This window comes from Oncorhynchus masou, chromosome 9 (genome assembly GCF_036934945.1).
Source record: "Oncorhynchus masou masou isolate Uvic2021 chromosome 9, UVic_Omas_1.1, whole genome shotgun sequence".
In the NCBI taxonomy this organism is placed as follows: Eukaryota; Metazoa; Chordata; class Actinopteri; order Salmoniformes; family Salmonidae; genus Oncorhynchus; species Oncorhynchus masou.
Window position 1 is genome coordinate 65,063,398 of NC_088220.1, and position 27,346 is coordinate 65,090,743.

At 41.8% G+C, this 27,346-nt stretch overlaps 3 protein-coding genes across 10 annotated transcripts in view; 2 read left to right on the plus strand and 1 right to left on the minus strand.

Annotated features, from left to right (window-relative positions):
* Positions 1-10,102, plus strand: part of LOC135546477 (leucine-rich repeat and fibronectin type III domain-containing protein 1-like) — a 136,095-nt gene extending 125,993 nt beyond the window's left edge. For both annotated transcript variants that reach the window (XM_064974919.1, XM_064974920.1), the window contains one exon: positions 8,268-10,102. In XM_064974919.1, the coding sequence (XP_064830991.1) occupies positions 8,268-9,183 (916 nt within the window). In that variant the 3' untranslated portion in view covers positions 9,184-10,102. The remainder of the gene's footprint in view (positions 1-8,267) is intronic.
* Positions 10,103-10,814: 712 nt separating this feature from the next.
* nkapd1 (NKAP domain containing 1) lies at positions 10,815-13,956 on the minus strand. The gene is made up of 6 exons (XM_064974921.1): positions 13,870-13,956; positions 13,360-13,436; positions 13,181-13,275; positions 12,348-12,500; positions 12,185-12,238; positions 10,815-12,058 (listed from the first exon to the last, which is right to left on the minus strand). The coding sequence occupies exons 2-6, from the start codon at positions 13,426-13,428 to the stop codon at positions 11,680-11,682; spliced, it is 750 nt and encodes a 249-aa protein (XP_064830993.1). The 5' UTR covers positions 13,429-13,436; positions 13,870-13,956; the 3' UTR covers positions 10,815-11,679.
* A 2,229-nt stretch (positions 13,957-16,185) lies between these two features.
* LOC135546482 (dixin-A-like) overlaps positions 16,186-27,346 on the plus strand; it is a 33,320-nt gene continuing 22,159 nt past the window's right edge. For 3 of the 7 annotated variants that reach the window (XM_064974940.1, XM_064974943.1, XM_064974941.1), the window contains exons 1-3: positions 16,188-16,742; positions 26,315-26,472; positions 26,777-26,925. In XM_064974940.1, the coding sequence (XP_064831012.1) occupies positions 16,720-16,742; positions 26,315-26,472; positions 26,777-26,925 (330 nt within the window). In that variant the 5' untranslated portion in view covers positions 16,188-16,719. Of the gene's footprint in view, positions 16,743-26,314; positions 26,473-26,776; positions 26,926-27,346 lie in introns of all 7 variants that reach the window. The other 4 variants (XM_064974942.1, XM_064974944.1, XM_064974946.1 and 1 more) reach the window with 3 other exon arrangements.

Here is a 27,346-nt window from a genome sequence, read left to right on the forward strand (position 1 = left end):
AGAGATTGAAAGTGAATATGGGTCCAGTGATTGGTTGGGCTGGCTGGGGACGCGGCGATTCAGACAGTTAGCAGGCCTGTGCTAATAAGCTAAGAGCTAATAAGAGATTGAAAATAAATTGAAATATATATACAAAAAATACGGAAAATACAAAAGTACACAAGAGGACAAACAAACACGTTTTCACTGCTACGCCATCTTGGAATCGTCAGTATTTGTATTTCTTTGTTTTGGACGGGTATGGTTCTCAATCTGGGACAGCTGACTATCGTTGTCTCTGATTGGGAACCATACTTAGGTAGCTTTTTCCCTCCATTGGGTTGTGGGTAGTTATTTTCTGTTTAGTGTTTTCTGCACCTTACAGGACTGTTTCGGTTTCGTTCATTCTCTTTGTTATTTTGTTATTAGTGTTCAGTCTAAATAAAAAGCATGAACACTTACCACTCTGCGCTTTGGTCCGATTATTCCTCATCCGATGACAACACCCGTTACAATTTCTGATTTAATGAGCTATTCACCTGTATAATGTTCTCCCTTATGATTATACAGCGACCTGAGTATTTGTCTTTAGGTGAGATATTTTTACCTACATGTGAGAACCATCAAGTGTTATCATGCTTCTAGTTATATTAACACAGATGTCAGCCTAAAGACAATGTTTTTCTCCTTCATGTTCAAAGACAATGTGTTTATTTCACACATCTAACTTGTCTTCGCACCATGGATATTTGGTCAGAAGCCTGCATTGTCCTTCCCTCCAGATGTTGTGACGTGTATGTGTGTGTGTGTGTGTGTGTGTATATATAGTATCAAAAGTCTGGACACACCGACTCATTCAAATAAAATAAAAACAATAGAACAGGTGTAGACCTTACAGTGACATGCTTACTTACAGGCCCTTAACCAACAATGCAGTTTTAAGAGAAATACCTAAATAAAAGTATGAAATGAAAAGTACCCTCTGTAGTGCCTTGCGGTCGGAGGCTAATCCAGGCAGTGATGCAACCTGTCAGGATGCTATCGATAGAGCAGCTGTAGAATATTTTGAGGATCTGAGGGCCCATGCCAAATCTTTTCAGTCTCCTGAGGGGGAATAGGTTTTGTCGTGCCCTCTTCACGACTGTCTTGGTGTGCTTGGATCATGTTAGTTTGTTGGTGATGTGGACGCCAAGGAACTTGAAGATCTCTACCTGCTCCACTGCAGCCCTGTCAATGAGAATGGGAGCGTGCTTGGTCCTCCTTCTCCTTTAGTCCACAATAATCTCCTTTGTCTTGATCATGTTGAGGGAGAGGTTTCAGGTCTCTGACCTCCTCTCTATAGGCTGTCTCGTCGTTGTCGGTGATCAGGCCTATCACTGATGTATCATCAGCAAACTAGATGATGGTGTTGGAGTCGTGCCTGGCCATGCAGTCATGAGTGAACAGGGAGTACAGGAGGGGACTGAGCATGCACCCCTGAGGAGCCCCCGTGTTGAGGATCAGCTTGGCGGATGTGTTGTTACCTACCCTTACCACCTGGGGGCGGACCGTCAGGAAGTCCAGGATCCAGTTGCAGAGGGAGGTGTTTAGTCACAGGGTCCTTAGCTTAGTGATGAGCGTTAAGGGCACTATGGCGTTGAACGGTGAGCTGTGGTTCAATGAATAGCATTCCCACATAGGTTTCCCTTTTGTCCAGGTGTGAAAGGGCAGTGTGGAGTGCAATAGAGATTGCGTCATCTGTGGATTTGTTGGGGCGGGTTGCAAATTGGAATGGGTCTAGGGTTTCTGGGACAATGTGTAAGCCATGACTAGTTTTTCAAAGCACTTCATGACCACAGACCTGAGTGCTACGGGTCAGTAGTTACTTAGGCAGGTTGCCTAATCTGAAAACAAGGCTCCCTAAATTCTATCAGCATATCGATTGTATAACCCGGGCTGGCAAAACCCTGGATCATTGTTATTCTAACTTCCACGACGCGTATACGGCCCTCCCCTGCCCTCCTTTCGGAAAATCTGACCACAACTCCATTTTGTTGCTCCAAGCCTATAGACAGAGACTAAAACAGGAAGCCCCCGTGCTCAGTTCTGTTCAACGCTGGTCCGACCAATCGGATTCCATGCTTGCTTCGATCACGTGGACTGGGATATGTTGAATACGCTGATTCGGTGAGCAAGTTTATTAGCAAGTGCATCGGTGATGTTTTACCCACAGCGTCTATGAAAACATTCCCCAACCAGAAACCGTGGATTGATTGCAGCATTCACGCAAAATTGAAAGCGCGAACCACTGCTTTTAATCAGGGGAAGGTGACCGGAAACATGACCGAATACAAACAGTGTAGCTATTCCCTCCGCAAGGCAATCAAACAAGCTAAGCGTCAGTATAGAGACAAAGTGGAGTCGCAATTCAACAGCTCAGACACGAGAGGTATGTGGCAGGGTCTACAGTCAATCATGGACTACAAAAGAAAAACCAGCCCCGTACACTGAAAGTTTAAATTATCTATTCAATATAGACAAAAAATACAATCATTTGTGTGTTATTAGTTTGTTATTAGACTGTTAAATAACAGCTTTTATCTCAAGGCCGTCAGACTGTTAAACAGCCGCCACTAACATTGAGTGGCTGCTGCCAACACACTGACTCAACTCCAGCCACTTTAATAATGGGAATTGATGGGAAATGATGTAAAATATATCACTTGCCACTTTAAACAATGCTACCTAATATAATGTTTACATACACTACATTATTCATCTCATATGTATACGTATATACTGTACTCTATATAATCTACTGCATCTTTATGTAATACATGTATCACTAGCCACTTTAACTATGCCACTTTGTTTACATACTCATCTCATATGTATATACTGTACTCAATACCATCCACTGTATCTTGCCTATGCTGCTCTGTACCATCACTCATTCATATATCTTTATGTACATATTCTTTATCCCCTTGCACTTGTGTGTATAAGACAGTAGTTTTGGAATTGTTAGTTATATTACTTGTTGGTTATTACTGCATTGTCGGAACTAGAAGCACAAGCATTTCGCTACACTCACATTAACATCTGCAAACCATGTGTATGTGACAAATAAAATTTGATTTGATTTATGGCAAGAACAGCTCAAATAAGCAAAGAGAAACGACAGTCCATCAGTACTTGAAGACATGAAGGTCAGTCTATCCGGATAATTTCAGAACTTTGAACGTTTCTTTAATTAAAACCTCTCTGGGATAGGCGGGACGCAAATGTCCCACTTGGCCAATTGCCAGGGAAAATGCAGAGCGCCAGATTCAAATTAAAATACTATAAAATTCAAACTTTCATTAAATCACACATGTAAGATACCAAATTAATGCTCCTCTCGTTGTGAATTCAGCCAACATGTCAGATTTCAAAAAGGCTTTTCGGCAAAAGCATAAGAAGCTATTATCTGATGATAGCACAACAGTAAACAAAGAGAGAAATAATATTTCAACCCTGCAGGCGCTACACAAAAAGCAGAAACAAAATATAAATCATGCCTTACCTTTGACGAGCTTCTTTTGGTGGCACTCCAATATGTCCCATAAACATCACAAATGGTCCTTTTGTTTGATTAATTCTGTCCATATACAGAGGGGCAAAAAAGTATTTAGTCAGCCACCAATTGTGCAAGTTCTCCCACTTAAAAAGATGAGAGAGGCCTGTAATTTTCATCATAGGTACACTTCAACTATGACAGACAAAATGAGAAAAGACATTCAGAAAATCACATTGTAGGATTTTAATGAATTTATTTGCAAATTATGGTGGAATATAAGTATTTGGTCAATAACAAAAGTTTACCTCAATACTTTGTTATATACCCTTTGTTGGCAATGACAGAGGTCAAACGTTTTCTGTAAGTCTTCACAAGGTTTTCACACACTGTTGCTGGTATTTTGGCCCATTCCTCCATGCAGATCTCCTCTAGAGCAGTGATGTTTTGGGGCTGTTGCTGGGCAACACGGACTTTTAACTCCCTCCAAAGATTTTCTATAGGGTTGAGATCTGGAGACTGGCTAGGCCACTCCAGGACCTTGAAATGCTTCTTACGAAGCCACTCCTTCATTGCCCGGGCGGTGTGTTTGGGATCATTGTCATGCTGAAAGACCCAGCCACGTTTCATCTTCAGTGCCCTTGCTGATGGAAGGAGGTTTTCACGCAAAATCCCACGATACATGGCCCCATTCATTCTTTCCTTTACACGGATAAGTCATCCTGGTTCCTTTGCAGAGTGTTTCCACCCCCGTGCTCAGTAGGTATGGTGTTCTTTGGATGCAACTCAGCATTCTTTGTCCTCCAAACACGACGAGTTGAGTTTTTACCAAAAAGTTATATTTTGGTTTCATCTGACCATATGACATTCTCCCAATCTTCTTCTGGATCATCCAAATGCTCTCTAGCAAACTTCAGACTGGCCTGGACATGTACTGGCTTAAGCAGGGGGACATGTCTGGCACTGCATGATTTGAGTCCCTGGCGGCGTAGTGTGTTCCTGATGGTAGGCTTTGTTATTTTGGTCCCAGCTCTCTGCAGGTCATTCACTAGGTCCCCCTGTGTGGCTCTGGGATTTTTGCTCACCGTTCTTGTGATCATTTTGACCCCACGGGGTGAGATCTTGCGTGGAGCCCCAGATCGAGGGAGATTATCAGTGGTCTTGCATGTCTTCCATTTCTTATTAATTGCTCCCACAGTTGATTTCTTCAAACCAAGCTGTTTACCTATTGCAGATTCAGTCTCCCCAGCCTGGTGCAGTTCTACAATTATGTTTCTGGTGTCCTTTGACAGCTCTTTGGTCTTGGCCATAGTGGAGTTTGGAGTGTGACTGTTTGAGGTTGTGGACAGGTGTCTTTTATACTGATAACAAGTTCAAACAGGTGCCATTAATACAGGTAACGAGTGGAGGACAGAGGAGCCTCTTAAAGAAGAAGTTACAGGTCTTTGAGTGCCAGAAATCTTGCTTGTTTGTAGGTGACCAAATACTTTGCAAATAAATTCATAAAAAATCATACTATGTGATTTTCTGGATTTCTTTTCTCATTTTGTCTGTCACAGTTGAAGTGTACCTATGATGACAATTACAGGCCTCTCTCATCTTTTTAAGTGGGAGAACTTGCACAATTGGTGGCTGACTAAATACTTTTTTGTATATCCAAAATGTACATTCATTTGGCGCGTTTGATCCAGAAAAAAACAGCATCCAATTTGCGCAACGTCACTACAAAATATCTTAAAAGTTACCTGTAAACTTTGCCAAAACATTTCAAACTACTTTTGTAATACAACTTTAGGTATTTTTAAACGTTAATAATCGATCATATTGAAGACGGGTCTATCTGTTTTCAATACAGGACAACAACAAACTGACGCTACTTTTATGGTCTTGCCCAACTCTCAACAGTGTTACACTGTTTCAAGATGGCCGTACTTCTTCATTTCACAAAGGAATAACCTCAACAATTTTCCAAAGACTGGTGACATCCAGTGGAAGCGGTAGAAACTGCAAACAAGTGCCTTAGAAATCCAGTTCCCCAGTGAAAACTCATTAAATAGACAGTGACCTCAAAAAAAATAATTCTGAATGGTTAGTCCTCTGGGTTTTGCCTGCTACATAAGTTATGTTCTACTCACAGACATTATTCAAACAGTTTTAGAAACTTCAGAGTGTTTTCTATCAAAATCTACACATAATATGCATATCTTATATTGTTGGCATGAGTAACAGGAAGTTGAAATTGGGCACACTATTTATCCAAAAGTGAAAATGCTGCCCCCTATCCCAAAGAGGTTTTGAAGTGCAGTTGAGTGCTATGATGAAACTGGAGGACCGCCACAGGAAAGGAAGACCCAGAGTTACGTCTGCTACAAAGGATAAATTCATTAGAGTTACCAGCCTCAGAAATTGCAGCCAAAATAAATGCTTCACAGAGTTCAAGTAACTGTCACGGCCGTCAAATGAAGAGGACCAAGATGCAGGGTCGTGAGCGTACATATTATTTTTATTAGAAAAGACGCAGAGGAAAACAATAAACACTACAAAACAAACCGTGAAGCTAAAGGCTATGTGCCATAAACAAAGTTAACTTCCCACAAAGACAGGTGGGAAAATGGGCTACCTAAGTATGGTTCTCAGAGACAACGATAAACAGCTGTCCCTGATTGAGAACCCTACCGGGCCAAACATAGAAATACAAATAATAGAACATAGAATAACCACCCCAAATCACACCCACATAAAAAGGATCTCTAAGGTCAGGGCGTGACAGTACCCCCGCCAGACTTGCTTGGGCGGCAGGGTAGCCTAGTGGTTAGAGCGACAAATCTGTCGTTCTGTCCATGAACAGGCAGTTAACCCACTTTTGCTAGGCCATCATTGAAAATAAGAATTTGTTCTTAACTGACTTGCTGGGTAAAATAAAAAAATAAAAAATGGTGCGGCATCTATCCGCGGTGGTGGCTCGGGTGCGGGACACCGACCCTGCTCCACCACTGGCTCACCCCACTTTGGTGGCACCTTTGGTGCGGGGATCCTCACAGGGGGCCCCGGACTGGAGACCGTCACTGGGGGCCCCGGACTGGAGACCGTCCCTGGGGTCCCGTACTGGAGACCGTCGCTGGGGGCCCCAGACTGGAGACCGTCGCTGGGGGCTCCGGACAGGAGATCGTCCCTGGACCCTGCGACCCACAAATGCTGACATGTTCATCTGTACAAACAATAGTACGCAAGTATAAACTCTATGGGATCACACAGCCGTCATACCGTTTAGGAAGGAGACGCGTTCTGTCGCCTAGAGATGAACGTACTTTGTTGCGAAAAGTGCAAATCAATCCCAGAACAACTGCAAAGTACCTTGTGATCCTGGAGGAAACAGGTACAAAGTATCTATATCCACAGTAAAACGAGTCCTATATCGACATAACCTGAAAGGCCGCTCAGCAAGGAAGAAGCCACTGCTCCAAAACCGCCATGAAAAAGCCAGACTACGGTTTGCAACTGCACATGGGTACTTTTTGAAGAAATGTCCTCTGGTCTGATGAAACAAAAATAGAACTGTTTGGCCATAATGACCATTGTTATGTTTGGAGGAAAAAGGGGGAGGCTTGCAAGCAGAATAACACCATCCCAACCGTGAAGCACGTGGGTGGCAGCATCGTGTTGTTGGGGTGCTTTGCTGCATGGAGGGACTGGTGTACTTCACAAAAAAGATGGCATCATGAGGAGGGGAATATTATGTGGATATATTGAAGCAACATCTCAAGACATCAGTCAGGAAGTTTAAGCTTGGTCGCGAATGGGTCTTCCAAATGAACAATGACCCCAGGCATACTTCCAAAGTTGTGGCAAAATGGCTTAAGGACAACAAAGTTAAGGTATTGGAGTGGCCATCACAAAGCCCTGACCTCAGTCCCATAGAACATTTGTGGGCAGAACTGAAAAAGCGTGTGCCAGCAAGGAGGCCTACAAACCTGACTCAGTTACACCAGGTCTGTCAGGAGGAATGGGCCAATATTCACCCAACTTATTGTGGGAAGCTTGTGGAAGGCTACCCGAAACGTTTGACCCAAGTTAAAAAAATTCAAGGCAATGCTACCAAATACTAGTTGAGTGTATGTAAACTTCTGACCCACTGGGAATGTGATGAAAGAAATAAAAGCTGAAATAAATAAATAAATATTCTCTCTACTTTTATTCTGACTTTTCACATTTTTCAAAAAAAGTGTTGATCCTAACTGACCTAAAACAGGGAATTTTTACTAGGATTAAGTTACAGGAATTGTGAAAAACTGAGTTTAAATGTATTTGGCTAAGGTGTATGTGAACTTCCGACTTCATATGTGTGAATGCTCCACACTACCTTGTTTGTCACCTTGCTTTTTAACCTTTACCATCATAGTGTACTGTACATAACATGTTGGGGAGTCATTTCTCGCTGTCACCATGTCTAGAAGTCAAGTGTCAGCACTGTTGTCTTTACTTGAGCCCCTCATATGAGGGTGATATTTAAAGCCTTCCTGGAGCTGAACTAAGTTGACATGACTGTCTCTTTTCTGTGTTTTTCAAACACCTCTGTGTCAGGTTAACACTTCTCATGTGCATGCCGTTAATGAGAATGCAGTGTGACACTGTGTCTGACATGGTTTTGTTCCATACAGTAGTATATTGGTGGTAATTGAGGGGGACAGTCAAAATTCTCCTGGCAAAGCTAACCTTCACCACTCCTGTTTATTCCTTCTCCTTTTTTCTGCAGAATGATCCCGTCCACCAGTAAGACCTTCCTGATCAACGACCTGGCGGCGGGCCGGGAGTATGACCTGTGTGTCCTGGCGGTGTACGACGACGGCATCACCTCTCTGACGGCCACGCGCGTGGTGGGCTGTGTCCAGTTCCACACGGCCAGCGAGGTCAGCCAGTGTCGCTTCATCCACAGCCAGTTTTTGGGTGGCACCATGATAATTATCATTGGCGGCATCATTGTGGCCTCAGTGCTGGTGTTTATCATCATCCTCATGATCCGTTACAAAGCCCACAGCAGCCCCGAGGACAGCAAGGCCAAGGTCAGCTCCAGCATGCACTCCCAGACCAACGGCAGCCAACACAGACTCCAGCGCTCCACCTCCAAGCAACCTGCTGAGGACAGCCACCAGAGAGAAGCCCTACCGGTGGCAGCCAAGGAGTGCATGGCCCTGGTGCTGAAGGTGGACAGTGACAAGAGGGAGTGGGACACCCCTCCAACCACTATGGCCATCCTGGAAGTGGAGCTGCCCCCCTTGCCCACGGACAAGATGAAGAGGACCAGCCTGGACGTCCAGTGCTCCGGATCTGGCCCCCCATCGGAGGATACACAGACAGACAGCAGCCTGACGGGCTCCACCATGTCCTTGTGTCTCCTAGGCCCCAACGCCGGCACCAAGGAGGCCCCCAGGCTCAAGGACAAGAAGAGCGCCCTGGCCAACATGGGGTTTAATAATGAGCTGGCACGAACTAGGCACAGGTTCAGCTTTGATGGGGGAGACTACTCCATATTTCAGAGCCACAGTTACCCCCGCAGAGCGCGGACGAGGCGGCACAAGTCCACCAACCAGCTCAACGTGGAGTCCTCACCACTCGCCAACCGGAGAGTCACTTTCAGCAGTACTGAATGGATGCTGGAGAGCACAGTGTAAGAGATGTAACCTGGCCTCTCTGGCTTGCTGTCACACACATACACACAGACACACACCAACAGTTTGACACATACACATTTACACATCTAGCAAATAAAGTTACATGCATACACACACAGACTCTCAGAGAGAGTTGCTGGAGAAGAACATAGTCTCCTTTCATCCTGCCTCCCCTCATATTCCCAGAGAGACAGAGAGTTGTTGGTCATTTCATTATTTTATGCAGCAGTGCCTTATTCTAAAATATGTACAAATGGAGGATGCTGCTCACTGTAGTCATAAACCTTACTTTCTATCATGGTTTCCCCCTGTTTCATGGGGAGTGTTGCTTAGATGTTTTGACATGCCAGGGGGTGGGGCAAATGTGACAGTTTTCCATTTAATGTTAAAAAACAAACATCACAGTGTAAAGTGAACAACCAGGTATCCTGTATGTTGATCATCCTTTGGGTTCTTTCAAAGACTTTTGCACACGAAGACACGACGATACGAGGACAAGTATCACACCAGTCTATACAGTAATAAAAAGATTATAGAACTATACACATGCCGATTTCAAATGTTAGCATAGAGAGGATGGACCTGAAAAACCTGTGGACTCCTCAATGCTGGTTGGACTCAATGATATTACTAGGTATTGTTCCTGATGTGACTGTATGATATTAATCGGTATTGTATCTGGCTGGTCTAGATAAAAAGTTAACTAAAAATACATATAGAAGTATATTAAAAACATTGGTGTATGTGTACTATGTAAGTAAGTCATATGTCACAACTTTTTACTGAGCATTTGAGTGTTGGCCACAAGTTCTTACATTAAAAACCTGTGTCATCACACTTCTCCCTATTTAGTATGACAAGGTTTGGACCACTTATCCCTCATGAGAGGATATTAAATTTTTTGTGTGGGTTAACTGTACCGGTTGTGCACTGTGTCCTTTTCTTATGGTGATCCTGGATCCTTTCATCAATGTCATGAAAGCTGCTTGCACATGGATCAGTGAGAAGTCCTATATGCATTAAGGCATATCTCATCATATATGAAATATATTAAGATATATCTTGTGCCTGTTGAGACAAACATATGTGGGAGACTTCAATGGTCTCAAAGGAAGCTGTTGTCAAAGTATACAAACATCAGGTCGGAAAAAGTATTGTTTTGTCGCAAAATAAATTCTTTATTCTGAAAAAGAAGCCATGAGTAAATAAATCCTCAGGGTGTACTACACTGATTGAGCCACCAGGTGAAGACAACAGACCATAGATAACATTAGGATAGTAGATACTGTAGGCCTTCTAGCCCTTTCACTAAATAATAAATTAACCTTGTACAGAGTGATGACAAGAAAGGAATGAAACTTAAAAGATACTTTCTAGCTTTCTAGCAGTGGCCTGCTCTCTACGTTGAACGAAACTCAAACCTGATTTAGACATTAGCACCTTTTTCAGCAGTTTATAAAAAGAGTTTATATAGAAATGTAGACATTCTCATTCAGTGTTAATCTATTCCATTTTCTTGCACATTGCATCTACAGTGAGTACTGTAGAAACTGAACACTAGAGGGAAACCGTACACCATTAACACAATGTTCTATTGTACATGGTACACATGAAGGATTCAACCAAAGGGCCATATGGAAGCAATATTTAATGTAGAATTGGATGCATAAAGAGTAATATACATGGTCATGGAATAGAACGGCTATAGGCCTACTGAGAATAGTGAATAATAGTCATGTAGATATCCTGTATTCAAAACCATACATGAGATGTATGTGATGTCTAAATGTGTGGTGTGATAACCAGAGTAAATTTTTACAAACAAATATGCATTTTATTTTCAATGTTGTCCTGACATTCCATGAAATCCTGACTACCATAAATTACAAAAGTTTAAAAAAATAAATACTGAATAAAAAAAAAGCAGAAGAGATTGTCATAATTGGTCGGGAAATCTGCATAAAATGAACATTTTCCATAATGTAACAGCTAAAGTAAAGCCTGGACACTAACTATGAGACATGGCTCTACAGTCAGTTTGTCATGAGGTGGCTTTTCTGAGTCCATGTTTGTGCAGTGTCAGCTCACTATCTGAGCACTGCAGCCAGAGCAGAACCAGTAACAGAAGAGGTGAGGTATTACTGTGAAGAATGCCCAAGGGGAGGAGAACACAGGTTTGAGCTCAGCAGTACACAGAAAGAAGTACAACACAAAAGACTATTGCAGAGGAAAGGTGTAAAGCGAAGAACAATATGCTTTCCCCTGCCAGTAGGTCTGTTCAAAAGTTGTATTTGTACTTTAGCCAATTCCTCAGTTGTCTTGTCATTGGATAAATCACAAACTTATCTAGCTATGGTGATGGCCATGTTCACAAGAAATCTAGTGGGAAACATTGGACTCAAGTGGAAGTGGGGTGTAACTGTGAAAGCTTTGAGATAGGCAACTGAAAGGGAGCAGTATGAAGTTACAGGTTACTGGCTGCCAATGGAAAAAGGTTCAATCCTCAGAACTGTGCTCTGATTTGTCCGCTCCTGCTTTCCAGTTTTTCCTCTTCTTGTGTGACTCTGGTCCTGAGTCTCTGTGGGAGTCCATCTGTCGTTTCCTCCTCCTCCCTCTCTCCTCTGAGCTGCTCTCCTCCTCCCTCTCACTCTTTTTCCTCTTATGTTTGCTCTTGTTGCTTTTCCTCTTCTGTTTGACACTGTCGCTGCTGGACTCACCATCTGACTCACCAGTCCTATTTTCCTCTTTCTTCTTCTTCTTCTTCTTCTTCTTCTTGGAGGACTTCTTCAGATGTTTTGATTTGGCTGTTTTAAGTCTGGACTTAGTCTTTTTCTTTCTGCAATGCCCATTCTGATCATCACCACGGTCTCTTTCCCTGAAAAGACAAATCAGGCATTATAAAGTGCAACATCTCTTGTCTCGAAGCAAATAGTGAGATCTTTACTACAGCTACTACTGTTATGAGACATGGTATTTCATGTTAATGCAGTTCATGTCATACCAGTCACTTTTAAACTCCTCTGGGTATAGCTCCTTAAAACCACTGTGTCCCCATCTGTAGAGGAAACATGCACATTACCAATGAGATCCACCTTTCATAGCAAGTTGTCGACAAACTCACAAGACTATATTTCTATAGAGTTGTAGATAGAAAAGGTATGCACCTGTCTGGATCATTGGCTTCGAAGTCATAGAGTTCCTTGGTCCAGTAGCGTGCCTCCCTCTCGTCCTGGCCAGAGCTGTGTTCTCTTCTCCGCAGCCGGTCTCCCAGTCTGTCTACAGACCCATCCTCCACGCGATCACAGTGCATGTGACTCCTGAGTAATAGTGAACTCTAATTCTGATGTCTATCAACCTGTTCCATTTAACACACTTATAAACTATCGTAAGGCTGCATCCTGATTCTCCACCCTACTCTCAAAATGTAGACTTGCACACTTCCCGTCATGGATCTAACAATGGTGGAAACTGCCTCCAACCAATATTTACACAAATACAATGCTTTGAAATCCAGGACTGAAAGTGTGCAAGTGCACACTTTGGGAAAAGGGTGGTGAATCAGGATGCAGCCTAAAATAGCTAGCTATCACCTGCTGATGTATCAGGCTAACACTAACGCTATGTACCGTCTGAGACAGTCATTTATGGAAAGGCTCCTCTCTGGACCTCTGCAAGTCAGAATGCTGAATAAAATTACATTTGAACTTATTCTACTGGTTGTCTGGGTGGTTGGTCCTTATGCAGCTAAAATCTGAGACAATAACCTATATCCACAGGTAAGTATTGTTAAACCAACTTGTCAAAGCGATAGTAACTTAAGTGCATTCAGACTTCTATCACCTATGCATGCATATTAGCAGAGCTCGTGCACGTGTTTATATGGTTTTACATTCTCCAAATAAGTCTCAGATGGTACATAGTGTTAGCTTGCCATCACCGGCTGATGTATCAGTCTACCTAAGGCTACACTACTTCAATGCTGGAACAGTTAGCGGACCTGGATGGATTTGAAGATGGTGGCATCGGTCTGTGGCTGGTGGACGGACCCTTCTCCATCCACCTCAACTTCCACATTTCTGACTCCTCTTGGATCTGAAACAGACAACATCTATCATCAGGAGAGTACACAGGAGAGTGCAAAGCCACACACAGATTAGTTTACTCCCCCACTCACACCTTGTTGTGGGCATCTGTGTGACGAATAACATTTCGCAGCAGCACCTTGCCCATCGGCACCCTGGACATGATGACACCTTCAAGTAGAGAAAAAGTATAAGGTACTGTACACACAACAGTGAATTACATTGGCAGCAACATGCTGGGATCACACTGCAAACAGGTCAGGTGCATTGGAGAAGTTGTGGATGCTAGCTAGCTAGCCAGGTGCTTTTAGCAAGGCGGGTGTATAGAAATACACCAGCGCTCCATTCAATTGTATTGGGTTGCACAAAAACAGTCCGTGACAAGTCAACTATCTAGCTAAACGTGTTGCTAACCAGCTGTCTACAACTGAAAGTGTGTATTTTGCGTACTTCCTACTATCACAACAACCTAGCTACAACTGGCTAGCGTTAACTAACGGGTACTTTTATCAACAAAAGCTTTGCTAGATAAGAAATAAACTCAAGATATGAATCGTATATCGCTAATTCTAAACTTGATTGAATATGTATTAACCAGAATTACCGTTCGATCTTTAACGTTTACGATTAAAACCACACAGACAGCTGACTTCCCTGTCTGTGGCGTGTAGCAGATGAACCACATGCGTAATATCCTGCTGCATAATTCCGCCTATTTGGGTCTTGTTACGTCACATGGCAATTTGGACGCTGATTGGCCATGTGTCTGTCAATCATTGGTATCCAAGTAAAAAATTGGTTGAGGGCCCCAAGAGGTGGTTGGATGTGGTGATTGAAATACTGCACAAATTCACTCATTGAGCCAGTTGTTCTCACTTGGAAATGGCTCTAAAAGGCCAGGCTACATGGCATCTCACTAGCCACAATCCACTCTATTAATCAGACCTAGGTCTTTTTGGCTGATATCATCTGGATAAAATGCAATGATTACCTGTAGTAGGTTATGTAGCCTATTAGGATTGACTGTATTTCTAACAATAACATACTTCCTAATGAGCACAGATGGTTTGACACACAACGACACAGAAGGCCCATCAGTAACTTTTCAGAATAGGCGCTAAGCAGCATTGAGAGAATGTCCTCAGTCTTTTGCATTGTGAACTGTTGTACTGCTGTTGTATATAGAAGTGTGACACACCTTTCATATTGTTATGTACACAATATAAAACAGATAGCAATGAGCTGTGTTTGAGAAACTGTTTATTGTTAATTGATGCTTAGGGTGGTAGCAAGGTATGGGTTATATAACAACAACAGCCAGTTTTGTCAAGGGATGCCCTCAGATCCTCAAAAAGTTATATAGCTGCACCATTGAGAGCATCTTGACTGGCTGCATCACCGCTTGGTATGGCAACTGCAAGGTATCTGACCGCAGGCACTACAGACTGTGATTAATACAGCCCAGTACATCACTCGGCCCGAGCTCCCTGCAATTCAGGACCTCTATACCAGGCGGTGTCAGACGAAGACACAAAAAAGTGTCAAAGGTTCCAGCCACCTCAGCCATAGACTGTTCTCTCTGCTATCGTATGGCAAGCAGTACCAGTGCACCAAGCCTGGAACCAACAAGACCCTGAACAGCTTCTACCCCCAAGCCATAAGCCTGCTAAACAAGACTGCTAAATAGCTAATCAAATGGCTACCCGGACTACCTGCATTGACCCTTTTCTGCACTAACTCTCTGGCACTGACTCTATGAACACACACACACTAGACTCTACCCACACACTCACACATACTGACACTGACATCACAACACACACACACACACACTCTCACACACTATCACACTCACCACGTATGCTTCTGCTACCGTCTATTGTCTATCCTGTTCCCTAGTAACTTTATCCCTACGTATATGTACATAGCTACCTCAATTACCTTGTACCCCTGCACATAGATTCAGTATTGGTACTCCCTGTATATAACCATGTTATTTTTCATTATTGACTGTGTATTTTTGTATCTTGTCAATATTTACATTTTGTATTTAATTTTTATCTTTATCTTAACTCTGCATTGTTGGAGAAGGAAGCATAAGTAAGCATTTCACTGTTCGTCTACACCTGTTGTTTACAAGGCATGTAGAAAATATGATACTTAGTTTTCGTTACAAGAACAACTCGATCCCTTTCCGCTGTACTCTGCCTGCTACTATTGCTATGGCCCAAAAGAGTCAATACATATCATTAGCATTCCATGTCAGACAAAGCCTTTTGTCTTCATTGCCTCCCTTATTCAAACCAAGATGATCCTAGTTTCCCACAGTTTTGGTCAGGCTGATAATACTGTGCTGTGCAAGTGCTCTATCTGTCTCCAATCCAAAAATCCAGACATAAAATAAATGTCTTTAAACTCAGGTTGTAAGTATTTGATCTAATAGAAAACATATACTTATTTATTCAAATCATAGAGTTGATGTGACATGCTATCATTATAGCTTTAAAACACTATTATTAGCAATGTTTAAGCATTATAGGGCCCAGTGTCCTCGATCTGGTTGTTCAAGTTATTGACTGAGATAATAAATCATTACTCACACATGCTTCAACTTGTTTGACGGGGCTTCATACAAACCTGTGATTTTGTGTCAGCCAAAAATGGCTCAGTTGAAAACCACATACCACACAGTGTTAGCCTAGAATATACTGCAGCTTAGCAGATCAATGTAAAGGAGATATGCCCCATTTCAGCTAGCAGAACATACAGGCCCCCTCCTCCTCTAGTGAGAGGGGAAGAGTGTGGGAGGGGGAGGGTAAACACTCAGCCAGAGCTATGTCTGACAAAGCCTGTGCGGCTGAACACGAGAAAGACTGTGAGGAGGGAGGGAGATATAGGCTGAGGGAGAGAGAAAGACTGTGAGGAGGGAGGGAGGGAGATATAGGCTGAGGGAGAGAGAAAGCAAGGGAGAAAATATATGGAGGAGGAGAGCTGCAGGAATTCTCCTCTAGAAAGAACACAAACATTGTGTTTGTGAATGGGAGCTGGTGAGCTCAGCCACAGGGGGAGTGTGTTCTGAAAAACTAGGCAGCCGCTGGTGAGCCTGAACACCAATCCTCTCCCTTCTGCCAGGGGCTGGGGGATTGAGCCAGGATTTCCATTGGGTTCTTCCAGGGAGTGATTTAGAGAAGAGTCCAGAGCTGTTGGTTAGGATTTCTAGCTGTATGTAAGGAATATGCTGGAGAAGGTTTGAACACACTGTTAGCTGTTATTGCAGATTGAACACAGTAGTGTGTGCGACGTGGAGGCTCAGTCCGCTGGTTTAGTGTTGGCAGTGCTGCTCCCACCCCTGCTGCTGGGTCTGTTTTGGGGCTATGTTTCTGGCTGACTAGGGCAGCATCACCCACATGCAGGGCAGAGGCTGAATCTGAGGTGAAGAGTGCAACCAACCAGCATGGGAGCCAAACAGATGAAATGGTAAGAGTTGGATTTGACAAATTATTTGCAATATCTCTTTATTTACATAACACTGTCTCTCTCCCTCTCATTGTTACAATCAGTGGTTATAGAAATGCAGTGTTTGTTCATTGTCTTTACATGTTGCTACCTTAACGTGACGGGAGTCGTTATGACACCTCGATACAGTGCAAGCACTATGTCATTTAGAAGGAGATGTCATTTCTTTGTCTAATCAATATTATCTTATGTTCATACAATATAGACATATATTACACGTGTTGGAGAAACTAATCATAGTGTGATACCTTGTAGAAATTGAGTAGTTCACATCATTTTAGGGTTGGCTGTCGGCTATTGTCTGAATGTAGGTGTGGGTGTGTGTTTCTTTGGTATGGGTACTGTGCGTCTGTGTAGGTGTTTGTCTGGAAGTCTATGTGAGCTGGATGTGTGACATTGCCTAGCAACAGCTAACTATAGTGTTTGGCATTGCTGTGATTTCCATTTGCAGATTGGCTCACATCTCAGATTTACTTTGATCAGACTGATTAGCATCACACTGTATATGAGCATGTCCAATCTCATATTGTGTTTTAGTGTTATATAGTATTTAGTTCCAGAGATTAGGATAATTTCTGTTGAATATTTGCCCACCATAGTGGAGGTTTTATTTCTAACCCAAAATAAATAGACAGTGAACAAAGAAATTACACTATACTGTAAAACTAGGCCACAGGTCTTGAATGTGTGCATGTGATCCTCTTTCAGAGATAATATTGAAAATATAAAGCAGTTCAGTTATATTGAAGACAGATATGAGGTAAAAACATGTATTATTTCAAGAGGATTTACTATATTTTATAGAGTTGAAGTTGGAAGTTCACATACACCTTAGCCAAATACATTTAAACTCAGTTTTTCACAATTCCTGACCTTTAATTCTAGTAAAAATTCCGTCAGTTAGGATTGTAAGAATGCAAAATGTCAGAATAATAGGAGAGAGAGAGATGTATTTATTTAAGCGTTTATTACTTTCAATACATTCCCAGTGGGTCAGAAGTGTACAGTACATACACTCAATTAGTATTTGGTAGCATTGCCTTTAAATTGTTTCACTTGGGTCAAACGTTTTGGGTAGCCTTCCACAAGCTTCCACAATAAGTTGGGTGACATTTGGCCCATTCCTCCTGACAGAGCTGGTGTAACTGGGTCAGGATTGTACTCCTTGCTCGCACACGCTTTTTCAGTTCTGCCCACAAATTTTCTATGGGACGGAGGTCAGGTCTTTGTGATGTCCACAACAATACCTTGACTTTGTTGTCCTTAAGTCATTTTGCCACAACTTTGGAAGTATGCCTGGGGTCATTGTCCATTTGGAAGACCCATTTGTGACCAAGCTTTAACTTCCTGACTGATGTCTTAATGTTGCTTCAATATATCCACATAATTTTCTCTCCTCATGATGCCATCTATTTTGTGAAGTGCACCAGTCCCTCCTGCAGCAAAGCACCCCCACAACATGATGCTGCCACCACCGTGCTTCACGGTTGGGATGGTGTTCTCTGGCTTGCAAGCCTCCCCCTTTTTCCTCTAAACACAACAATGGTCATTATGGCCAGTTCTATTTTTGTTTCATCAGACCAGAGGACATTTCTCCAAAAAGTATGATCTTTTCTCCCATGTGCAGTTGCAAACCATAGTCTGACTTTTTTATGGCGGTTTTTGAGCAGTGGTGTCTTCCTTGCTGAGCGGCCTTTCAGGTTATGTTGATATAGGACTCGTTTTACTGTGGATATAGATACTTTTGTACCTGTTTTCTCCAGCATCTTCACAAGGTCCTTTGCTGTTGTTCTGTGATTGATTAGCACTTTTCACACTAAAGTACGTTCATCTTTAGGAGACAGAATGCGTCTCCTTCCTAAGCGATATGACGACTGCATGGTCCCATAGTGTTTATACTTGCGTACTATTGTTTGTACAGATGAACGTGGTACCTTCAGGCATTTCTTTTGATTTTCCCATGATGGCAAGCAAAGAGGCACTGTTTGAAGGTAGGCCTTGAAATACATCCACAGGTACACCTCCAATTGACTCAAATTATGTCAATTAGCCTATCAGAAGCTTCTAAAGCCATGACATAATTTTCTGGAATTTTCCAAGCTGATTAAAGGCACAGTCAACTTAGTGTGTGTAAACTTCTGACACACTGGAATTGTGATACAGTGAATTATAAGTGAAATAATCTCTCAGTCAACAATTGTTGGAAAAATGACTTGTGTCATACACAAAGTAACGTCCTAACCGACTTTCCAAAACTATAGTTTGTTAACAAGAAATTTGTGGATTGGTTGAAAAAATGTGTTTTAATGACTCCAACCTAAGTGTATGTAAACTTCTGACTTCAGCTGTATGGGGATATTTTATATATGAATGCTTCTGCTCAGTGTTAGAGATCAATTGACACTCTTTACCATGGCACTTTGAGATTTATTTTAAACTGCAAAACCCTTACGCACCACTGCACTTTGTATACCAGGGTTGGCTGGCCTTCTCTAGTCACTCGTAGGCTCAGTCACTGGTATACTTTTATTTACAAAGCCATTTTGGGTTTACTACCCTTTTATTTGTGCATTTTTATTGTTCAGAAATGAGGTGGGTACTCTCTTCGTTTGCTGGACTTTATCCTGCTAACTGTTCCAAATGTCCGAACTGAATTTGGTAAAAGAGCTTTTATGTACTCTGCGCCATAGTCTTGGAACACCTTACAAAATACTTTTAAACTGGAAGAACTTGTCCCGATTGGTGTTTTAAATCACTGATGAAGGATTTTGGGGCTGATTCCCTGACCTGTCAATGTTTTTAATTTGCTGTTTTATGCTCTTGTGTATTCAATGGTTTTTACTAGATTACTTGTAGTTTTTCATGTTGTCTGTCTGTATTTTTTTTTGTAATGACTTGGTGCTGCCTATCTTGGCCAGGGCGCTCTTGAAAAATATATTTTAATCTCAATGAGCCCTTCCTGGTTAAATAAAGGTTAAATAAAATCAAATAAAGGGATTACAAAAGACATGCAAAGACCAGATATGCTGAAGCTCATCTCTTGCTAATCTCAGTGGCTAATTTTGGTATCTCTACTGTATGTTGTTGTTTCAGTTGGCACAACAGATCAGCAGGGTACATCCTTTAAGGGAAATCCACAGAAATGACCACATGTAGCTATAACAAACGGCACCCAGGGCAAAGGAAGGGCGGTGCCGCGATAAGAGTGGTTTATACAGAACATTGGTTGGCATGTACTTCATACGTCTTTGCCTGCAGTTCTGATTCCAAGATGATTTGAAATGAGTTGCAGTGGAGTACTTAGGGATAATCACTTCAGTAGAATCAGATAAGATGGTGACCAGACCACTGTGACCGGCTGTCCTTGTTTCTCTGTAGCTCAGTAGAATCATCAAAGTAGGCTCCTTATGACAGAACATTTTCCAAACTTACTGAGTATGATGGTACAGTGCATTTGGAAAGTATTCAGACCCCTTCACTTTTCCCAAAAATGTTACATTACAGCCTTATTCTAAAATGGATTAAATAAAACATTTTCCTCAGCAATCTACACACAATATCCCATACTGACAAAGCGAAAACAGGGTTTTAGAAATGTTATCAAAAAATAAAATAAAATAAAAACAGAAATACCTTATTCACATACAGTAAGTTTTCAGAGTCTTTGCTATGAGACTAAAAATTGAGCTCAGGTGCATCCTGTTTCCATTGATCATCTTTGAGATGATTCTACAACTTGATTGGAGTCCACCTGTGGTTAAGTCAATGGATTGGACATGATTTGGAAAGGCACACACCTGTCTATATAAGGTCCCACAGTTCACAGTGCAAAAACCATGCCATGAGGTTGAAGGAATTGTCCTTAGAGCTCAGAGACAGGATTGTGTCGAGGCACAGATCTGGGGAAGGGTACCAAATGTCTGCAGCATTGAAGGTCCCCAATAACACAGTGGCCGCCATCAGTCTTAAATGGAAGAAGTTTGGAACCACCAAGACTCTAGAAGTGAACAGCCCGGCCAAGTGAACTAGAAGTGACAGCCCGGCCAAACTGAGCAATCGGGGGAGAAGGGCCTTGGTCAGGAACCTGATGGTCACTCTGACGGAGTTCTAGAGTTCCTCTGTGGAGATGGGAGAACCTTCCAGAAGGACAACCATCTCTGCAGCACTCCACCAATCAGGCCTCTATGGTAGAGTGGCCAGACGGAAGCCACTCCTCAGTAAAAGGCACATGACAACCCGCTTGTAGTTTGCTAAAAGGCACCTAAAGGACTCTTAGAACATGAGAAACAAGATTCTATGCTCTGATGAAACCAAGATTGAACTCTTTCGCTGAATGCCAAACGTCACGTCTGGAGGAAACCTGGAAACCTGGCCTTATCACCTGGCCAATACCTAGATGTTACCATTCGGCCATCAGATTTGCCACCAATGCTCCTCATGGACACATCACGGCACTCTATACTCCTCTGTAAACTGGTCATCTCTGTATACCCGTCATAAGACCCACTGGTTGATGCTTATTTATAAAACCCTCTTAGGCCTTACTCCCCCTTATCTGAGATACCTACTGCAGTCCTCATCATCCACATACAACACCCGTTCTGCCAGTCACATTCTGTTCAAGGTCCCCAAAGCACTGGTTCGCCCTGGGTCGCTCCTCTTTCAGTTCGCTGCAACAGACAGACAGCTAGCGACTGGAACGAGCCCCAACAAACACTCAAATTGGACAGTTTTATATCTGTCTCTTCATTCAAAGACTCAATCATGGACACTCTTACTGACAGTTGTGGCTGCTTCGTGTGATGTATTGTTGTCTCTACATTCTTGCCCTTTGTGCTGTTTTCTGTGCCCAATAATGTTTGCACCATGTTTGTGCTGCTCCCATTTTTGTGCTACTACCATGTTGGGCTGCTACCATGTTGTGTTGCTACCATGTTGGGCTGCTGCCATGTTGTGTTGCTACCATGTTGTTGTCATGTTGGGGTGCTACCTGCCTAAATAAATAAAATAAAATAAAAACCATCCCTACAGTGAAGCATGGTGGTGGCAGCATCTTGCTGTGGGGATGTTTTTCAGCAACAAGGACTAAGATACTTGTCAGGATTGAGGGAAAGATTAACGGAGCAAAGTACAGAGAGATCCTTGATGAAAACCTGCTCCAGAGCTTTCAGGACCTTAGGCTGGACAACGACCCTAAGCACACAGCCAAGACAACTCAGGAGTGGCTTCGGAACAAGTCTCTGAATGTCCCTGAGTGGCCCAGTCAGAGCCCGGACTTGAACCCGATCTAACATCTCTGGAGAGACCTGAAAATAGCTGTGCAGCGACTCACCCCATCCAACCTGACAGAGCCTGAGAGGATCTACAAAAAATACAGGTTTGCCAAGCTTGTCGTGTCATACCCAAGAAGACTCGAGGCTGTAATTGCTGCCAAAGGTGCTTCAACAAAGTACTGAGTAAAGGGTCTGAATACTTATGTAAATGTGTCTAAAAACCTGTTTTGCTTTGTCATTATGGGGTATTGTGTGTAGATTGATGAGGGAAAAAAACTATTTAATCCATTTTAGAACAAGGCTGTAACGTTACAAAATGTGGACAAGTCAAGGGGTCTGAATACTTTCCCGAATGCACTGTATATAACCTAATTCTCACAATTCTATTCATGTCATCATACTGTATCTACTATACATCCCTACCAACTCAATTACATATCAATCTATGCAAGCATTATATGGTACCTGCCTCCACATACAGTATTAATCATTTATAGCTGAGGCACAGTAAGAGAGCACATACAGACCCACCTGTGGCCCAATTAACCCCCATTAATCTCCCTCTGTTCACAGTGTTAGTGAATGGATAAAAGGTAGATAAACGTCAATTCCATGGTAACAGAGTGATGCCGAGACTCAGATTTTTCACTTTAAAATGTATGTCAAATAAAAACCAGTGATTGCAAAGTAAAACAAACCATATGCACAAGGACTACTTTTAACAATGTCCACTGAACATCACTCTGTTACCTCACGGTCACTCTGTTACCATATAATTTACGTTTATCTACCCTTTATCCATTCACCAACACTAACAAACATAGTTGTACAGTTTGTTTAATTTGACAATCTTTTTTTTTTTTACATACATTTTTAAGTGAAAAATCTAATTCTCAGCATTTCTCTTTTATCATGGAATTGCCTTAAAGTAAAAACAATGTGTAGTATTCTTTCCTTATAGCAACCCCAAGTCCATCTAATTACATGGTATTGCAAAAGGGACAGATCAAGCCAGGGCAGTTATACGGTCGCAGCCCTCAAATTTAGTCATGCAATGTTGTTTTTTTAACTGCAAAAAGACAGATGCCATCCTAACACTACATTAAACCAGACATTAATCTCACACACAGGCTGTAATGTGAGTCTAATTACTCATGTCAACATTCCTCTTCACACCAAGTAACATATTGATACATAAATGCAATCCATCATCATCCACCAATCTTGCAGAAAGGTTCAAACATAGTCTCTCTCCCCTTTTCAAGATGTTATGCCCAAGGCTCTTATGTTGAATAGTGGCAGAGATGGGCAAAAATGACAAAATACAATTACAAAATACCATGAAGACCAAGGTATTAAAATAAAATGCATAATACTTTTGCAAAGCATTTATTTAAAATACAAGTATTGTATCTTGAATATTCAAAATACAAAATACATTTGCAAATATCCCCTTAACCTCAACAACATTTTCAGTAATGGTAAAAGAAAAAGTGTTTTACTTGCTATCACTGTGCTAATGTGCTTGTTTACCTCTTTCTACATTAGTTGAATGCACTGACTGTAAGTTGCTATAGAAGCTAAATGACCAAAATGCTAATTTGAAGGGTAAAAATGAACACTTGCAAAGCATGTTAGATATTATTATTAACCCCCGAATGAGACCATAATATTTGAATAAAAATGTGAATGGCTGTAGAGATGGGTAAAGATACATCAAAATTTATCTTGTCATAAAATACCCCCAACAATTTATAAAAATAAAATATGAAATACATAAGTCTATCAAAATACAAAAAAATACATTTCAAGTAGGCAAAAAAACAAAATAAATCATGTTCTCTAAAGTATCTTGTTATAAAATAGATCGGACTGTAGTTCAGGTCAGTGAAATACAAATGACAAAATAAACAAAAAAGTAATTGAAATACATATTTAAAATACATTAAACAGACATACTGCCCTGAATAGTGGTGTAGTTTATCCCTTGTCTGGCAAATGACTTTATAACACAGACAGAAGCATGGTTGTTTTCCCATAGATACTAAGAAACGGATCATGGAATCCCCCATCTGAGAGCCATTTCCAATGCCTGGGGTCATAGTACACATGGCTGGATCCCATTTCTAAAAAACACAGAAGAGAGAACATGACAAGGGGCCTAGACCTCATCATAACATACAGACGGACTACATAACAGACCCAGTACCTAACAGACTGACTACATAACATACACAGTACGTAACAGACTCAGTACATAACAGACCCAGTACCTAACCGACTGACTTTATAACAGACCCAGTACCTAACAAACTCAGTACATAACAGACCCAGTACCTAACCGACTAACTTTATAACAGACCCAGTACCTAACAAACTCAGTACATAACAGACCCAGTACCTAACAGACTGACTATATAACAGACCCAGTACCTAACAGACTCAGTACCTAACAGACCCAGTACCTAACAAACTCAGTACATAACAGACCCAGTACCTAACAGACTCAGTACCTAACAGACCCAGTACCTAACAGACTCAGTACCTAACAGACCCAGTACCTAACAGACTCAGTACATAACAGACCCAGTACCTAACCGACTGACTTTATAACAGACCCAGTACCTAACAAACTCAGTACATAACAGACCCAGTACCTAACCGACTAACTTTATAACAGACCCAGTACCTAACAAACTCAATACATAACAGACCCAGTACCTAACAGACTGACTATATAACAGACCCAGTACCTAACAGACTCAGTACCTAACAGACCCAGTACCTAACAGATTTACTATATAACAGAACCAGTACCTAACAGACTCAGTACATAACAGACCCAGGACCTAACAGACTGACTATATAACAGACCCAGTACCTAACAGACTGACAATATAACAGACCCAGTACCTAACAAACTCAGTACCTAAGAGAATGACTATATAACAGACCCAGTACCTAACAGACTCCATACCTAACAGACCCAGTACCTAACAGACTCCATACCTAACAGACCCAGTACCTAACAGACTCCATACCTAACAGCCCCAGTACCTTACAGACTCAGTATATAACAGACCCAGTACCTAACAGACTCCATACCTAACAGCCCCAGTACCTAACAGACTCAGTATATAACAGACCCAGTACCTAACAAACTCCATACCTAACAGCCCCAGTACCTAACAGACTCAGTATATAACAGACCCAGTACCTAACAAACTCAGTACCTAAGAGAATGACTATATAACAGACCCAGTACCTAACAGACTCCATACCTAACAGCCCCAGTACCTTACAGACTCAGTATATAACAGACTCAATACCTAACAGACCCAGTACCTAACAGACTCCATACCTAACAGCCCCAGTACCTTACAGACTCAGTATATAACAGACTCCATACCTAACAGCCCCAGTACCTAACAAACTCCATACCTAACAGCCCCAGTACCTAACAGACTCCATACCTAACAGACCCAGTACCTTACAGACTCAGTATATAACAGACTCAATACATGCTGAAAGAGGAAATAATCCTCTCAGAGACATTGAAATCATTGTTAGTTTTGAACTGATGTCTCCCGAGGAAAAAATTATCCTAAGAATGTGTTCATCCCCAAAACACTAAAACAGCATGTTTCTAAATCCTGCCCCTATTTTACTTTTTGAAATAGTTGTTTGACTCAATGTGTCCCATGTGTCTGCTGTTGCCTGTAAAGTGTATTCTAATTTAAGTAAAACTTTATACAAACAGTCACTTATGTTTGTGTCAATCCAGTTGAATGAATGAATGAACAAACAAAGTCCATCTCTGTGTTTACTTTCACTCCTTCCATATTTATTTGAACAGTGAAGCTAAAACGTTTATTTTGGCTCTATATTCCATAATTTTGGATTTGATATCAAATGTTTAATATGAGGCCACTGTACAGAATGTCACCTCTTATTTGAGTGTATTTTCATACATACTGTCAGTTGCATATGAAACACTTGATCTCAAGTCCAAAATGCTGGAGTATAGAGCTAAATTTAAAGTTTTAGCTTCACTGTCCAAATAAATACAGAGGGAGTGTATGTTCACAGTGTATCATTCAGTTGAAATATTGCTTAGTCCAGATGGCATTTATGTACAGTATATGTAATTTCAAGAAGAATAATGTCTTCCTTTTATATTTATTTACTGTTTCTTTTTATTTGGCTCAGCAGCAAACAAACTCATTCCTTATTCCTGTCTTTTCGCACCATCTGTTGCAGCCTCAGTTCAGCCAGCCCTGCACACTCCCCTAAAGAAGAGTACATCATCGCTCAGTCCACAGACACTCCTAAAGAAGCATTTATCTCAGCTCAATCTGAAGACCACGCCGAGCCTGGGGATAACAAATCAGAGTTGACGGAAAGGAAATCTGATACAGGTTGGCTGCACATCCATTTTCTCGTGCTGAGATCTGTTTCCATTTGATTAATCTGCTACAAAAAGGATGTTTTATCATGCCCAGTCTGTTTCTGTCCATCTATCCATCTGTCTGTCCATCTATCCATCTGTCTGTCCATCCATCCATCCATCCATCCATCCATCCATCCATCCACCCGTCTGTCTGTCTGTCTGTCTGTCTGTCTGTCTGTCTGTCTGTCTGTCTGTCTGTCTGTCTGTCTGTCTGTCTGTCTGTCTGTCTGTCTGTCTGTCTGTCTGTCTGTCTGTCTGTCTGTGCCCTCCAGAAGAGGTGTTGTCTCTCTGCGGCCTGTGTCCTGCCACAGGGCATGGTGGGCCAGAGGAGGAGAGATCATGGGAGGAGCAGCTGGAGTGTCACCAGGAGCAGCTGGAAAAGGAGATGCAAGAGGCCAGGAGGATGGTGTTCCGCCTGCAGGTAACTAACAACAAACACACGCACACACACACACACATGCATGCACCCGCACACCTGCACACACATGCATTCACCAAGGTTATATAGTAAACTAAAACTGAAACTAAAACAAAAACAAATTAGTAAACTGAAATAAAATAATTAACAAACTTTTTTGAAAAACGAAAACCATGCTGAAACTATTATCTAAGACTCCAAAACAAACTAAAAGTAAAATAAAAAACCATCATGAATTATGTTCCGTTATAGTTTTTTGCGGGGCAAAAATCCAATGGAGTTTTCAAGCTTCTGAATCATATTGAGATTGACTTCATAATTTAAAGGTAGACTCAGCGAGATGACTAACCATGAGCAGCACTGCAGATTTTGGGCACGTTTGAGTGGTAAGGCTGAAGCAACCGACTGCAGACGAAAGTTGAGG